This window comes from Epinephelus fuscoguttatus, linkage group LG4 (assembly GCF_011397635.1).
Source record: "Epinephelus fuscoguttatus linkage group LG4, E.fuscoguttatus.final_Chr_v1".
NCBI lineage: Eukaryota > Metazoa > Chordata > Actinopteri > Perciformes > Serranidae > Epinephelus > Epinephelus fuscoguttatus.
Genome location: NC_064755.1, coordinates 7,396,507 through 7,412,847, shown reverse-complemented (window position 1 = coordinate 7,412,847; position 16,341 = coordinate 7,396,507). Strand labels below are relative to the sequence as shown.

Below are 16,341 nucleotides of genomic sequence, written 5' to 3'. Positions count from 1 at the left end.
GTAGAAGTATTCACTGACAGGCTCTTTCAAACTGTTGTATTCTGTTCTAATTCTATTGGACAGGCATGAACAGAGGGGAAAAATGATACGAACTACAGTCATGGGTTCTATCAATATGATTTAAGTCATGGGGAGGGCTTTAGCAGGGGTTGATAGGACAGACAGGGTATGTCAGGGAGAAGTTGGAGTACATTGTAGAGTAGTATAATATAAGATACTACAAAGCAAAGTGTTTGTTTACAGTCACAGACCTCTATTTACTATTGGGATGTAATGGGAAACACTGCCTTTTATAATGCTAACTTGGAATACATTAGGCCCTGCTCTTGAATTACACATGCAAATATTTGAATACTTCAGTTCAAAATGACTCTTTTTCCATGTGCTTGAGAATACTTCCGATATTCACTCTCACATTGGATTTATTCGACTTCATGTACACATGGTGAGCTGTTGTTGCTGTGATGTGTAAAGATGTAGTAAAACTGTGCTTTAAGCTATTCTGTTTATATTGGCTTTAACGTGAATATAGCTCATGCAAAGATCCTTAAAAACACCCGACTTTGTGTTGCAGCTTGAAACACAGGAAGTTTTTGTAGCCTAGAGAGTGTTGATAACAGATGAAACAATAGAAGAGCTCGAGTAAGTGCGTTCCCAGTGCAACATCTTTGCCATGTGTTGGCAAGCAGTTTGTTTGCCATGTGTGGTGCACAAAGGAGTGAAAAATCTGCTACAGTTGGAAGAAGCCATCTACATGGCAAAGACACCTTTTAATGTTGTTACAGGGAAAAGTCTCAACATAATCTTTTAAGTAGGATGCTTTATCATTATGTAAATCCTGTGTGCTCAAAGTGTGTAATATTTACATGGGCTCCACCTTGCATCACTGCCTCAGTCACATGATTTGACTATTTGTGTGCAATATAAACTTTGCGTGCTTGAATCTTAGTATCTAAGGGAGTGTCACAGTGCTTCCAAAATGAATGCCCTGTTATCTTTTCCGTTTTCCAACAACAAATTGACTGCTGAAGACATGCAGGTACATACTGTTTAGAAAATAAACCTCTGCTAGGTTTGCCCACTGTGTTGTTTAGAAACAGTTTTGTAAGTGGAGAAAAGAAACTTGTCATCTCCTCCTGTTGATGGTTTACACACACATCGACATGTTGTATTGGACTAATTACCTTTCAGGATCTTATACCTTGGACTATTTATGCCTTTAATACTAGGTCCAGATTCTGAAATGTAATGTATCTTAGGGATCCAATGATTTATTGGTTGAATATCTGTATTGGCTGATATTCACCTTGTTGACATCAGTCTGTTGGCAGATGAGATAACGTTCATCAATGGAAGTGGCCGATGGTGTTCAGTTGTGTTGCATCAGTTTGGTGCAGGCTTAAAAGCGGGGCTCTAGACTTATATAGTGTCCCCTTATTTCAAAGAGCAGGTCATCCACTGATTGGAAGATCAGAGATTCATTGCCCAGCTCCTCCAGTCTGAATGTTTAAGTATCCTTGGGCAAGATACTGAACCCAAATTGCTCCTGATGGCTGTTCCATCAATGTGTGAGAGATATGATCGCCTTTGCCACCAGTGTCTGAATGGGTGAATGTGACATGCAGTGTAAAGGCAGTTTGAGTGATTGGAAAGACTAGAAAGGCGTACTTTAGAACAAAGATTTTGTTTCCCTGGCACAAAAGGAGGAATGAATAACCACAAAATGAACAAAAACATATGTGTCGGCCCAGAATTTAACAATCCGTGCATTCTTGATAAAATTGTGTTTACCACTTCAGAAGTAATCCCTGATTCTAATACAGGTATTTGAGGGGCTGTATAACAGCTGTTGGAGCAGTGTAAGGGTTTTTAACATTAAATAATAACTCTGTTTATGTTTGTTTCAGTATAGAACAGCTTCTCTGCAGCAGGTAGCAGTTTCAGTGGCTGTAGAAGTGGTAACAGGCAGTGACGGAGCATCATCAGGCTTGCAAGTGTGCTAGAACATAGTTAATTAACATTGCCATTTGAGTTGCTATTTAAATGACACTGAGGTCAGGATGATATCGTCTTTGATTAATTGTAGAAGCTATTTGGTAAAAAGTGAGCGTTCTAAAAAGCCTATCAACCAACAGTGTTGGTAAACAGATGTTAGCCAGCTGCTTGGTCACTTCTGGAAACTGATGCATCAGCATGTTATCATCCTGACACAGTGATTAGGAGCCACAGACTTTAACTTTGGGGATGGAGCTTTATCTGCTTTATGAAATATGAATAAACAGTGCTGGGAAACCAGTGTGGAGCCAGCAGACAGCACAGTAGGAATCAATGATTGTAGAAGTCTAGTCTAATGTGCATTGCATTAGCAGCACAGTAAGTGGCTTAAATGCCTTGAATGAGCATTGCTTAGTCTCTGTCAAGTGCACTGAACAGGCAGTGCCTCTCCCGGTCTCTTCTGGTCTGTTGGCACAGCAGAGATAAACAGGAGACTGTGTCATCGTGTACATCACATCCACGTCATATGTGAACAGACTTGAGCATGTGTAATACCCACTGTCAGAAATGACAGAACCAGGCCATCACAATGTGGTTGACTAACATCTTCCTTCACTGGCCAGAGTACCGCACATTGAACTCTCTTTCTGTAGATGGTTATTGTAGGTTTACTGTTGTGGTGTAATTAGCTGGTACAATTCCAAACCAGTATGTTTTATTTCTAGATTTGTTTCTCAAAGTCATGATTAACCTCTGTTTTTTCTCTCTTTTCAGAGGTCCCCACATTTCAAGAGAAGACGAAGGCCTTATTTGGAAATCTTATGGACGAAGGTTGGTATTTGTTTCTGTTAGTGTATTTTTCCACCCTCGTCATCTGTCTCCCTGTCCATCTACAGTTGTATTTGATGACAATAGTTCCAGCGGCCTCTTCTGTTGACAGATTGTGTGTGTGTAGTCATAGATGTTAGTTGGATTGTTTCCTCTTTGAGGATTTGGATCTCCCAGTTTTGCTCCATTTGGGCAACATATAGCACTGTGTACTCTTTGTCCAACACAGACAGGTGTGCAACATGATGTCTCTATCTGCTTACAGCTTTTAAGTTCAGTTTTTGTTAGAACATACTGTTTTAACTAGGGCTGACCCCTGAAAGTCGATGGGTCGAATCATCCCTCTGTGACCACCCAAAACCTGAAATTCTTTAAATTGCCTTTTTGTATGTTTTGTCAGTCAGTGTGCATTAAATTAGACTTCATCATACACTTATTTATTTATAGCTGCCCACCACAATATCAACTTTGACTACTACATATTGACTATTTCAATTTGAAATAAGTAAAATCTTATTTCATCGTAGCACTGAGCGCAGTGCATGATTCGCTTAGCCCCTCCACACTTGCTTTCTCTCTCTTTTCATCAGATCACAAATAAGACAAGCTAAATGAGATAAGCTAACATGCTAGCACAACCCGTGGTCACTCCGCCTCACTTCCACGGCTTAGGCACTACTTTTTAGAGGAGAGCAGACAGCAGCTCTAAAGATGGTGTATTGAGGGTGGAGGATTTAGAGATACACTATGCAGGATTTTCCTAAGAACAATGTATGGACTCATATCAAAGTAATCGTCTCAGTCATTACTTACCACCCATGAGAAGTGTGTGGCGAGACACTGTTCACTCTGCCTGTATTCTCTAATTTTCTTATGTTCTGTGTTCAGGACGCTAATGGGTGTGAACCCCCAAAACGTTAAGGTGAGGTTGAAGCTTTATACAAAGATAGGGACAAGCTGCCAGACCATAAGCAACAGGCATCCAAGAGACAAAGCACAGAAAAAATGCAAATATAGAGCAGCGAAACGCCAAACGAGTAAATCTAGGGTTGGCTTTTACTTTGACTTTCACTGGTGAGCTTGTTTACAAACACGAACTGACAATCTAGAATAGTATACCTCTAAGAAGCTAATGAAAACTCTGGAGCCATGGTACACTGTCCCTAAGAGAGACACTGCTCCCTTTTTTGTGCACACTGTGTGCCTAACAAATAGTTTATGCACAGTCCTTTTGCCTTTCCCATTATGTTGCTCCCTCTGAACACAGAGGACTGTGTATCAAGGAGGTGGAGGAAGGATGACACAAACAATGACTGGGCACAGAGCAGTATGTGCTCATTGTCCTCTCTCTGGTTAGCTGACTCACTCTTTCTGTCTCTCCAGCCCCTCTGAGCTCATGTTTTCACCTCCTCCTCACACTCTTTGTTGTACCACTTTGTTGAATGTATAATTTTGTTGTAAAGGCTCTCTGGGGAAGTATCATCCATAATGAGCCACTGGTTCTCTTCAATGTCCACGCTGTAAAAACTGAAACCCAGAAGCCATCTAAACTGTAAATTCTGAACTGTGCTACTATGTTTATCCCCCCACTGACTCCTTTTAGCTGGGCTTGTTGCTACTTGTTGAAGCCCTACATGCTGCCAACTAGCTATTGTAGCTGCTGTTAGCCAGGCAGCATTTGTGTCAGAATAAATGTTTAAACCACTGAGAAAATAATTCAGCATATCCTTCTTAAAGTGGAGGAAACTTGTTTATATTGTTCTTAAAGCCATATAACCATCACCACTTTTGCTGTTGGTGTTTTGCGTGCCCAGATCCCAAAAGTGTGTGTATAGTTCAGCCAATCAGAAGCAATGTGTTAATCACATCAATCACAACTGAGCTGGCTTTTTGAAGCATTGCTGTGCACCAGTGAAAATCACTGCTCTTCTGTCAGAATTCACATCATAAGTTTACATTATAACATCACCTGTAAACAGATAAAACTCTCTAAGTTGAATTAAAACAATACAGTAATTCACTCATACTGGGATTGGGTTTGGCAACATAAGTTTCTCAACTCTGCAGCTACAAAACGTTCCCCCTTTTCTGGCCTCCTGGTTGAGGTCCAGTGTTGATTTTATTTCAGAAAAGTATGTTTAGCCATACAGTAATTCTGCTGACTGAGCTGCAGTCAGAAATCTTCAAGTAGTATAAAATGTAACCCACTCATTTTTTTCTAGGCTACATTCAGGTGAATACAAGGGATACATCTTCTTTTTTTGTTACAATTAAAGGGTAAGTTCTTTATTTTTCAACCAGGACCACTTTTTCCCATGTTTTGTGTGTAATAGACTTTATAGAAACAACAGTTTTTGAAATTGCTCCAGTATTGAGCAACAGGCCTCAGCCGGCAGCTGCAAAACAGGCTGCAATGTAATCACTCAGGGCAATTATGCACCATCAATGTACATCCACTAAAACTGCTTGTCTTTTTCCCTGAAAGGGTCAGATTGCATTATGGCAAGGATTCTACAGACATAGACCTTTTCGTTAAAAAGTAAGATCTTTTTGTTTAACTGGAAACAGTCTTGATATTGCTATCACCAAACTCACCAGACTACATTTGAATAAAGGGTAATTTTGTCAGTGTAAAACACATAGCAATTTCGGGGCTGTTTCTGATTAAACAACGAGAATCTCACTCTTCAATAAAAAAGGTTGATCTCTGTAGGGATCCTTTTCATTATGCTATCAGATACTTAAATAACAATCTGAGCATCTCAGTGGCAAAAACAAGCCCTTGCAATGGGCATACATTGATGGTACATAATTGCCCCGAGTGATTACATTGCAGCCTGTTTCGCTGCTGCTGGCCGCAGCCCTGTCACTCAATACTGGCCCAATTTCAAAAATTGTTGTCCCTATGAGTCACTTAAACACAAAAACTGAAGTTACCTTTTAAGTATTATCATGATTCCAGCCAGTCTGGATCGGCAGTTTGATATGTTTCTCCCTGACATCCACCCACTTGTCATCGTGAGTGGTCACACACATCATGATGGCACTGTGGTGTGTCACACAGATACACACAGCTGGCAGTCAGTCTCCACTCTTAATTACTAGTTGAGTTCTTATTAACGCTTGTGTAAGCAAAACGATTTTACATTTTTCCAAATATAGCAAGTATCTATTAGAAGGATTTTCCTAACACATCACCACACATGGACATAAACAGCACATTTAAGTATGGTGTTGGTCATGTAGTCATCAGAGTTGTGGTATCAGTGTGAACCAAACGGAGGGCGTATTGAATGTGTAAGGTTTGACATATCTTTTAATGTAACTGGGTGTGTTTTGTATTCCTTAAGTGTAATAATGAACTATCGGATATGTTCAATATTTAGTTCATGTTAATGGTACAGAGAGAGAAGTTAGTGCTTCAACATATACTGTAATTTAGGTAATAAGCTTGCTGAGAAAATGTTCAGCAAAAACAGTGCAAGTTCTATGTACAACCAAAAGAAAAAAACATTTAGAAATACTTAAGATTTACATGTGTCATAAAGCTACCCATCTGCAGGAAAATACTCTTTGCCACCAATTCTGATCATAGCATTGTCTTCCAACTGTATTTGCCAAGTTAGTGACTGCCTGTATGAAGCTATTTTGTGTTAGTTATTTCAGTCTTGAATGCTAGCTGACTGTGACCCTGGCCTTGGCCTAGCTGAATGTCCTGAGCTAATTCGGCACCACTGCTCCTAACGTTGCTGCTAGCATGCTAACCAGCTAAGAAGTTCTATTAATAGCTGCTAAGGCATTATCTCCACCACAGCAGATGTGTTTACAAGCCGGCAGACACAGTCACAGCTAGCTAATACTGTCTCTCATTAGGTCCAGTTTTTACCTCTGCAGTTGGCATGCGTGTGCATGTGCGTGCACAGAAAGGCTTTACACTGACAGATGCACTTACAAAAGCGGTCAGCCTGCTGGCAGTGCTGCCAGCTACCAAGCTAGATGTAAAAGGGAAGCTTATGCAAGTAGTGATGACGTAGTTAAAAGCATCACATTTAATATTTACGGTTATTGGGTGAATCCGAACCCTCTGGAAGAGGACAGAAACATCAGCAGGAAATCACTTAAATTTGGAAAGGCTTCCTTGCTCGGACCCCTGGAACTGACTCCTTGGTTTATAGTGCTGTTTTCAGAAAAATGACCAGACTGTGTTTTTCAGAGATTTTTTAAATAGTTAAAGGCAATCATTAATAAAAAAAAAAAAAAAAACAGTTCCAAAAAAAAAAGATCCTGATGCACATGGAAAGACTAACTATTATCATTCCCCGACTGCTGCAGAACTCTATTTAACACCTCGAAATTGCTAAATTAGCTGCTAGGTTAGCCAAATTGGGCAGCCATTACTAAAGCTTTGGCAGCATTTTGCTAGTGGGTGTTAATTTGCCAGCTGTTGCACTGTCTGTGTACATATTGCCGTGCTGTCTCACTACCTGATTCTCTTCTTTTGTCTTCACCTCCCACGCATACTAGCCTCTCCTCTCTCCACATTTACTCCTCTCTGTTCTGGGTCTCCCTCTGCTGCATCTGTCTGTGGGCAGGGCTATAAAAAGGATGAACTATGCCAGGTAGCGGAGTAGGTGGGGACACAGGCATGCACAGTCATCCCACCCAAACCCTGAACTGCCCGGAAAAGTTCTGGCATGTGAAACATCCCCTTTATCCTCCTGTCCTTCCCTCCCTTTTTTATCTCCACACCCACACTGCTGTGTCCACTCTTTGCTTATTTGCACATTTTTCATTCCTTTTCTCTTCCCCTGTTATGTCCTCTTAACCCCTCCTCATTTTTCCATGTTCCTTTTAAGTTTTAGCATTTTCTGTCCACCCCTGATATACTTGCCCTGCGTGATTCTAAAGTTTGCTGTCTCATTCTTCCTCTCACTCACCCTCCCTTCTTTGTTCATCATCTCCTCCTCCCCTTCTGCTTCCTTCATCTCCAATAGCTCTCCTTCTGCCCCCGTTTCCCAACACACACCTATTCTCCTGCCCATCATTTATTACTCTCCTCCTCTCTGCCCTCTCCTTTTCTCTGCTCCACAGGCCATCCCATACTTAACCACAAACCTGTTACCAAGGCAACTGCACAGCACGATAGGAAACAGCAGCTTCACACACCACATCTGAGTTCACTTTAGTGTCTGCTTGTTCTTTTTTTATATATATGTGACCAAGAAAGTCTGTGCTGCGCTGACTTTTTGCTGTGACAATAATAGACATGTTGAACATGGTAGGCTCAGAGACTGCCAGGCAGTGACAGAGAGGATACTGATGTATTCTTCGCTCATTCCTCATATGGTGCTATAGAAAGATGCTATATCCCCCCTTAAAAGTACAGAAGCTCCAAATGAAATCCAAATGCCTGAAGCAACCAGTGTCTAAACTCCTAGAGGCAACAGTTACACAAATAGGGAAGTGTGGTAGAATGACTAGCCTACAGAGTTTGAGACATGTGGGTAACCACTCTGTTTTCCTCTGTAAGGCAGCAAAGCTGTATAGTATTATATGATGATTGATTTTACATTGATACACATACTGAATCCATGTGGAGTGTAATCATACTGTCACCATCGACAGTTGATCACAAAGATAGGATTCTTAACTTCTTCTACTCCACCCTTCACTATGATGGAATCCTTTGTCTTTTTTAGGTGGGCACAGGGGATATTTAGGGGGAGATAGCAGGTCAGCAGTATATGCCACATAGAAGTGGTATACATCATCTGAAAGCTGGAAGCCTGAAGAGTAATTTGAGATGCAGCTCATCACTGTCACGTTTTTCTAGTCACAAATATGTAATAAACATTGTGTTTTGGTTAGGCGCCTATTTGAATTTAGAGTAAGTATGATGACTGTCAGTGATGAGGTTAGAATAGATTAGTTTAGCATCTACCTACATGACATCATGTACACTGAATAGCACAACTGGTGAAAGCATAAAAGGAGAAGGAAGTTATTTTTCCCTCAACACAAGAGTTCATTTGGGAACAAATTAAAACGATGATCCCTCATCTGATGATGAAAACTTGGAAAAACGGTTATACCGCCGAGAATATTTTTGACCAGTTGTGCATGTCAATCTATACTAATTGCTATTTTCAGTTTACTGCACTTCACACCACTTATGTCTGGCGGGAGCTAGCTAGCGGCACCACTCATTCAGCAATTATCACTAGTAATGTCGTCCTGACCCAACAGGGTTGCTGTGGAAACTTTGTGCCCATCCTCCCGTTGCCCCCCAGCTTGCTCCTGTGGGTAAACCCCTAAATTCCTTTAGCATTGTCAACTATGTTTTTACTGTTAGCTCTGTTACCACTGTCAGCACGGCTAATTGTGCTAACACAGTAAACAATGCTAAAAGGGGTTTGCAGTCAAAATGAAACCACTTCTCACCACAGAGAACTGGGGAGAGACCAGTTGGTGGACACAGTGTTTCCGCAGCAACATGTTCTGCCACTGGGATGGTGTTATGAGCTAAATGAGCACTCCCACTAGCTGGCTAATGTTAGCTCCCACCCAACACAGCGCACAGTGCAGAGCAGCCAAGAAACCAGTGGAGACCGAACGCTGGGCGGTGGGCATGTATCCACATGTTAACACGGCTGGCCAGCTGTCAGCAAAGGTAACAAAAAATAAATTAAAAGTCAAGACATTAACATCACAAAACATTCAAATGTCACCACCTCTAAATGGATAGTGCTTTGAAATACAGCACTAAAGCTCACTGAGGCAATGCAGCACCAGACTAAGTAGAAAAGTAGAACATTAACTGGTTAGTTAATGGCTGTCGGCCTATTGAAAGCCAACCAATTGGGTTTTTTTTTTTTAAATTTTGTATGAAATGACCAGATTTCATGTCCCATCAAACAGGCTGGTGTTGTCAGTCTCAGTCTGCCTACCATCCTCTGTTTTCCCACATCTCGTATTAATGGATTGTCCCTCAGCTTTGATGTAGGGGTGTCAGAGGTATACAGCCAGGGACTCAGAGCACATAACTCATAGAGGTGCTGTAAGTAAGAAAAGTCAAAGTTAGAGAAAGAGGCCGTATTTCTCTGATACAAAGATTTTTTTTCTCTGATATAGTGCCATATAATGTGCTGAAAACTTTATCACCGCCCTCTCCCTCTCTCCCTTCACCAGAAATGAGTCGCCAGACTGCCACCGCGCTGCCCACAGGAACCTCCAAGTGCCCCCCCTCCCAGCGCGTGCCCACCCTGTCAGGCACCACTGCCTCCAACAGCGACCTGGCCAGCCTGTTCGAGTGCCCTGTCTGCTTCGACTATGTCCTACCCCCTATCCTGCAGTGCCAGTCTGGACACCTGGTATGTACTGTCTGGCCTGGAATGTGACCAAAGCTGGTTGATATGTACAGTACATTATAGATATCACATCAAGTGCCTCACTTTCATTATATTTTAAGTTAAATGTGTGGGTGTGTTGCACACAGCCTGCGAAGTAGTCAGACATTTCCTCATGGGCAAAAATAGTTATATTATTGAGCTTATTTCACCATTAAACTAGTTAGGCTTTAATAGTGTTGATTTAATAATCATAATATCATTAATAGTCATGAATAGCACAGCTTCCTATTTAGTGAAAGAAGTGTGACCATGGCTTTTTATGACCAAAATAATTGCTAAATAATTTTGGTCATAAAATAAGCTCAGTGAGAACTGACATACCACTGTTTTCAGTACCTCAGCTATCAGTGTGTTTGTACTGTGCTCAGTATAAGTTGCAGAATAAGGTCAGGGGTTCAGTCAGACATTATGATAACAGCTGTTTGAAGTATTTCAGTTAAATGTAAATTCTGTCCCATTGGAGTTAGTAAATAACAACATACTGAATTGCTATATTCTTAATCTAGTCATGGTCACTATTATTATTACCCTTAGAAATCCCTTAGTGTTGCAATTGGTCATTTGAGGCTGACTGCTTATTGCAACTTTAAAATAGAGGAAGTTTTGTTATTAATTTCATAATTTTTATTTATTAAGTAACCTAGGCCCCCACACAGTGATTAGAGATACACATCTATTTCTATCTCAATGTATCTGTGTCTTATTGTCCTCCTTTTTTTTTGAAATATATATTTTAGCCAATATATGCCACTGTTTAAAAGTATTGTTTAAAGCTAGAGTTGGTAACTAAAAGTATTTTTTTGTCATAGTTGCTGAAACTGTCGATATTCATGAGACAGTTATTCTGTGAGAAAAAGTCATGTTTCCCTGCACCAGGTTCTGCTTCCAATGGCTTGACCATTACCATTGAATGAAAACAACCAATCAGAGTTGAGGAGTTTGTAATGTAGCTGTCAATCATGTCAATCACTGCTATTGACTGTCAAACCGGGCAGCACTGATCAAATATGAATCAAGATTCTGTTACTGCATTACCTATTTCTCACAACAGATGTTTTCAGAAACATATTTTAGTGTACTGTTTAGCTATAAAATGAGAAAGTTTGTGACAGGCCAGTGAGCAGTGCTTAGTTTTTGACTACTGTATCTAACCCGGCCACTGGGTAACCAACTTTTCATTTTACATCTAAACAGTACACTAAAATATATTTCTGACCACAGTTCACGAGCAGTAATTGACATGATTTACAGCTGCGTTAGGTAATGTCATAGTTGCTGAAACTGTCGATATTCATGAGACAGTTATTCTGTGAGAAAAAGTCATGTTTCCCTGCACCAGGTTCTGCTTCCAATGGCTTGACCATTACCATTGAATGAAAACAACCAATCAGAGTTGAGGAGTTTGTAATGTAGCTGTCAATCATGTCAATCACTGCTATTGACTGTCAAACCGGGCAGCACTGATCAAATATGAATCAAGATTCTGTTACTGCATTACCTATTACCTACTGTATCTAACCCGGCCACTGGGTAACCAACTTTTCATTTTACATCTAAACAGTACACTAAAATATATTTCTGACCACAGTTCATGAGCAGTAATTGACATGATTTACAGCTGCGTTAGGTAATGCTTGGCTCTGATTGGTTATTTTTGTTCACTTGTGGGTAATGCCATTGAAACCCTACAAGGTGGCAGAGGAGCATGACTCTTTCACAGACTGTCGTATGAACTACTCTCTGGATGTAGTGACAGATTCAGCAAATCTGATAAAAGTTAACCACTACATCTTCAAGGTTTGAAAATTATGATGTGTATTTTTAAAAACGTGAAAGAGTTCCAAGGGTAGATTCCAAAAATTTAGCCTGATAGTGTCCCAGGAAGAACTGTTGGAGCCTGAATACATTATTATACAGTAATGTCCTCTGTCCTCTGTCTGAACTGCTCCACCTACTCATGATAAATACTGTTCAGCAGACAAACTGGGTTCTCAAAATAATAAAGTCATCCCTTAATATGCTTCCTGTAGCACAAGCTGCAGGTTTTAACAGCTCACAATGGCTGCCAAATTAAAGTACTGATGAAACAGACTGTATTTGTAAATAAGCATCTTGACCCAGAGTGTAACTCCAAGAAAGTGTTCCAAGTTATTGGCTAAAATGTCAGTTGCACTGAAAACCAAAAAACAAAAAGTTTAAGTATACAGGGAAATCAGAGCACAGAAAATGAGGGCAACTATGATAACAAATCTTGGGTGCTTGGGCCCCTGATGACATTTCAGAATCCTCTTCATTCCTCTAAGAGAAGAACATCTTGCGGAGGAAAACCCTAACTTGTTCCTTAACATGTTTTATGTGTCCTTTCCCAGGTATGTTCCAACTGCCGGCCCAAGCTCACCTGCTGCCCCACCTGCCGAGGCCCTCTGGGCTCCATCAGGAACCTGGCCATGGAGAAGGTGGCTAACTCTGTCCTCTTCCCCTGCAAGTATGCCTCATCGGGCTGCGAAGTCACGCTGCCTCACACCGACAAGACGGAGCACGAAGAGCTGTGCGAGTTTCGGCCGTACTCCTGCCCCTGCCCTGGCGCCTCCTGCAAGTGGCAGGGCTCCCTGGACGCTGTCATGCCTCACCTGATGCACCAGCACAAGTCCATCACCACACTGCAGGTCAGACACTGACTCGTCTTCTCTGTTTCTTATATAAATTAGGCTCAGTAAGGGTGTTAAGTGACATCTGTCGAAGCAAAAGATGAGTCTTTTGGGACACAGGTAACATCTCTATTTGTCCACATTTGTGTTTAGGGTGAGGTAAGTTTCACAGCACCATGAATGACCCATCAGATCCTGGGCGTGGTTAGAAACATGGCTGGCATATATATGTGTATGTGGAATATCAGCTGTTATTCTGTACGTTTCCATCCACCCTACTGTAATGGGAAATGCATTCTGTTGTTTGTGGTATCCTGTTAGTCATAGAGACTGACCACATTTCTCTAAAAACTACAGCTGATCATATATAATTAAATTATGGATGTTTTGACCAGTTAAATGGTTTTTGGTTGGTCTTTTCAGCTCGTCCAAACTCAGGCACCACACAATACTTCTACCTTTGTTTAAAATTTCCAAATTTGTATTAGTGTGCAAAACATTACTGTGCTTTACTTTATTTTAATTTAGCATTTCCTGCCAAGAACAAGAAAACAGTGTGATTAAAATTCAAATTAATGGGGCACTCTACTCATTTACATATCAGTAACCATATTTGCATAATATACTGCAACTATAAAGTCCTCTCATGACACCACTTCTGCTTTTTTATACAGAACCAGACAACTGTGGCATAATGCTGCCCCAGTGTTTGATATTGGGAAGCATGCTGGCTTTCTGAAAACGAAAGAAGTGTGACTTGTAACACAGCAGCATCGGGCAACAGTTTCTAAACAATAACAATGGCATTACACAGCAATAACAGTGATTAATGTCCCCGTTATATGGAGCTCTCGGACCTTGTTGTTTTACCAATTTGCGGACATTTCGGTTGCTGTTCGTTATCTCTGAGTTAGCTGCTAACTGCTAGGTGCTTTTTAAATCTCTCGGTGGTGAATTGCATAACACGCCGTCAAAACCTCACACTTTTAGGGCTCTTTAATAACCCCTTTACATACAGAAATAGAAACGCTTGTGTCCTTTATGTTAGCATAGATACTGCCAATAGATGGCACTAGAGTGCAGAGTCAGAAGTTTCAGAAAATGGCAAATAGTTATTTAGAAAATAACTAGTTTAAAACAGACAACAAAGTATAGGTACAAGCACTGTTAGGTTTGTGCTCCAAAAAGTGTTTTACTTAAACAGTCCTCAAGTTTAGGGACTTTTCATGATATGTATCCTTGTGAGATGATGACTAAACCTGTTTGACCTGTTTTGTGTGTCTCTGTCCAGGGGGAGGACATCGTGTTCCTGGCCACTGACATCAACCTCCCGGGCGCCGTGGACTGGGTAATGATGCAGTCCTGCTTCGGCTTCCACTTCATGCTGGTGCTGGAGAAGCAGGAGAAGTATGACGGCCACCAGCAGTTCTTTGCCATCGTGCAGCTCATCGGGACCCGCAAACAGGCCGAGAACTTCGCCTACCGGCTGGAGCTCAATGGGCACCGGCGCCGCCTCACCTGGGAGGCCACGCCGCGCTCCATCCACGAGGGCATCGCCACGGCCATCATGAACAGCGACTGCCTGGTGTTCGACACGTCCATCGCACAGCTGTTTGCGGAGAACGGCAACTTGGGCATCAACGTCACCATCTCCATGTGCTAAGAACTTTGAAGAGAAGAGGGTCAAAAAGTTACAGATTGTCAGGGGGCATTTTTTAAGGGGGTCAAATCGGTTGTGACCTCACAGCGCTAACCCCCTTTCTGCCTCACCCCTTGAGACGTGGAACTGGACTGTCTGATCGGGCAGCCGCGGAGGCCCAGGGGGTGGGATGGATAAATGGATGGATGGATGAATAAAACAAGGACATGACTGTGTAGTGATGGCTATAGACTTCTTAACAAACACACAAACATATGTGAGACTCTTGCACGCACATGCAGTCTCGCCCTCTCTTGGTCATAAAACAAGGACATAAACTGAAAAGCTGTTCAGTCAAACTCGCTTGTCAAACTCCCGTCTCATCAAGTGATTTTTCCCACCGCTCTTATTTTAGTGTCTCTCTTTCTTCTCTTCCCCTCCGTCATCCTCAGACATTTCAGACACTACAGCTCTGCGACCTTCACCCAGAGACGCTGGAGGCCAGTCATCACTGAGCAGCCCTGCGCCCTGACAGCCACACACTGAGGAGGGCTCAAGCTATATTTCAATATGGACTCCCGGTCAGTGCTAGTCAGCTATCTAGCCACACCTACCCCCAACCCCCCGATTCCCTGCTGTTTGTATTCCACCTCAGTACCACTCAGACCTCCTGGATTGAACGGTTCACACGCTACCGACACTCGTAGGGCTCCAACCGTGGCTGGCTTTCACCTCAGCGGGCGTCTTCATGTATTAGCTAGCTCAGAGTGGAACCCAAAGCTCATGAAGTTCTGTAACGCAGATTTGGGTATTTAGCTTCACCTGTGACTGACTTTGCTATTGATGGCTGGGACTGGAACCGCCGCCCACAGACATGGACGGCTGTAGCACCCATAACCATTGACATCCAGTTATGTCCAAGACAGCAGTCGGTCTACACAACATCAGGCTCATCTGGTTTCCTTCCGGCCCACATCTGGTCCACCCGAAGCTAAAGATTGTGCATCGGACGCTCTTTAAATAGTTGACTGTCGTTGTTGATAGTTCTTAGAACAGACTCTGCTCTCATACTGTATGGATTTAAGAAGGCCCTCAGCTACATCAGCCCTGGATTTTTTTTTATTATTATTATTTTCATGGAATGGACACCACAGTGGAGTTCTCACACACACAAAACACACACCTGTTCCTTGCATTACAGGCCATGTGTGCAGGTGTACTAGCGAATGAGTTGAGTGCGTGTCGGAGCATCTTTGACCGAGGATTAGAGGGGTCTTTTTGATGTTTTTCAGAACGAGGAAGAAAAAAAAACACTGCATTTCAGTTGAGTCACAGTTTTCTTTTGGGGTTTATTTTATAAGTCTGTTTCTTTTTAATTATTTTAGTTGTCTTTTTTTTGTATGAGAGGAGCAAAGAACTCCTGATATGTGTGTGTGTGTGTGTGTGTGTGTGTATGTATATGTGTGTGTGTGTGTGTGTGTACGAGATGGACGTGGCAAAAATTCTGCTCACTTTCTCCCTTCTCTCTCCGCTCTCCTTTCAATTCTTCTCTGCCTCCATGTCGCTCTGTCTGCCAGTGTCAGCCTCAACCACTGATTGACTGATCACCCAACCAGGAATGAGGGACAGTTTCTACCGTTACAATGTTGCTATTGTTATTATTAAATGGAGATTATCATAATTATCATTTTTTGTAATGACTTTTAAAAACAAAAATTAAAAGGCAGTTGTAAAACTTGTGGCTAAACTTCAGTGTTTGTAGTTAAAAAGCAAGTTGTGTCGTTCTTCTGAAGGTTTGTTTCCACCCCACCCCCCTCGACCC

The 16,341-nt window shown here is 41.8% G+C and overlaps 1 protein-coding gene across 3 annotated transcripts in view; it reads left to right on the top strand.

Annotated features, from left to right (window-relative positions):
- siah1 (siah E3 ubiquitin protein ligase 1) overlaps positions 1-16,000 on the top strand; it is a 36,539-nt gene extending 20,539 nt beyond the window's left edge. For all 3 annotated transcript variants that reach the window (XM_049574725.1, XM_049574726.1, XM_049574724.1), the window contains exons 2-5: positions 2,770-2,826; positions 10,012-10,193; positions 12,602-12,898; positions 14,172-16,000. In XM_049574725.1, coding sequence (XP_049430682.1) covers positions 2,817-2,826; positions 10,012-10,193; positions 12,602-12,898; positions 14,172-14,543 — 861 coding nt within the window. In that variant the 5' untranslated portion in view covers positions 2,770-2,816 and the 3' untranslated portion in view covers positions 14,544-16,000. The remainder of the gene's footprint in view (positions 1-2,769; positions 2,827-10,011; positions 10,194-12,601; positions 12,899-14,171) is intronic.
- The last annotated feature ends 341 nt before the right edge of the window (positions 16,001-16,341 follow it).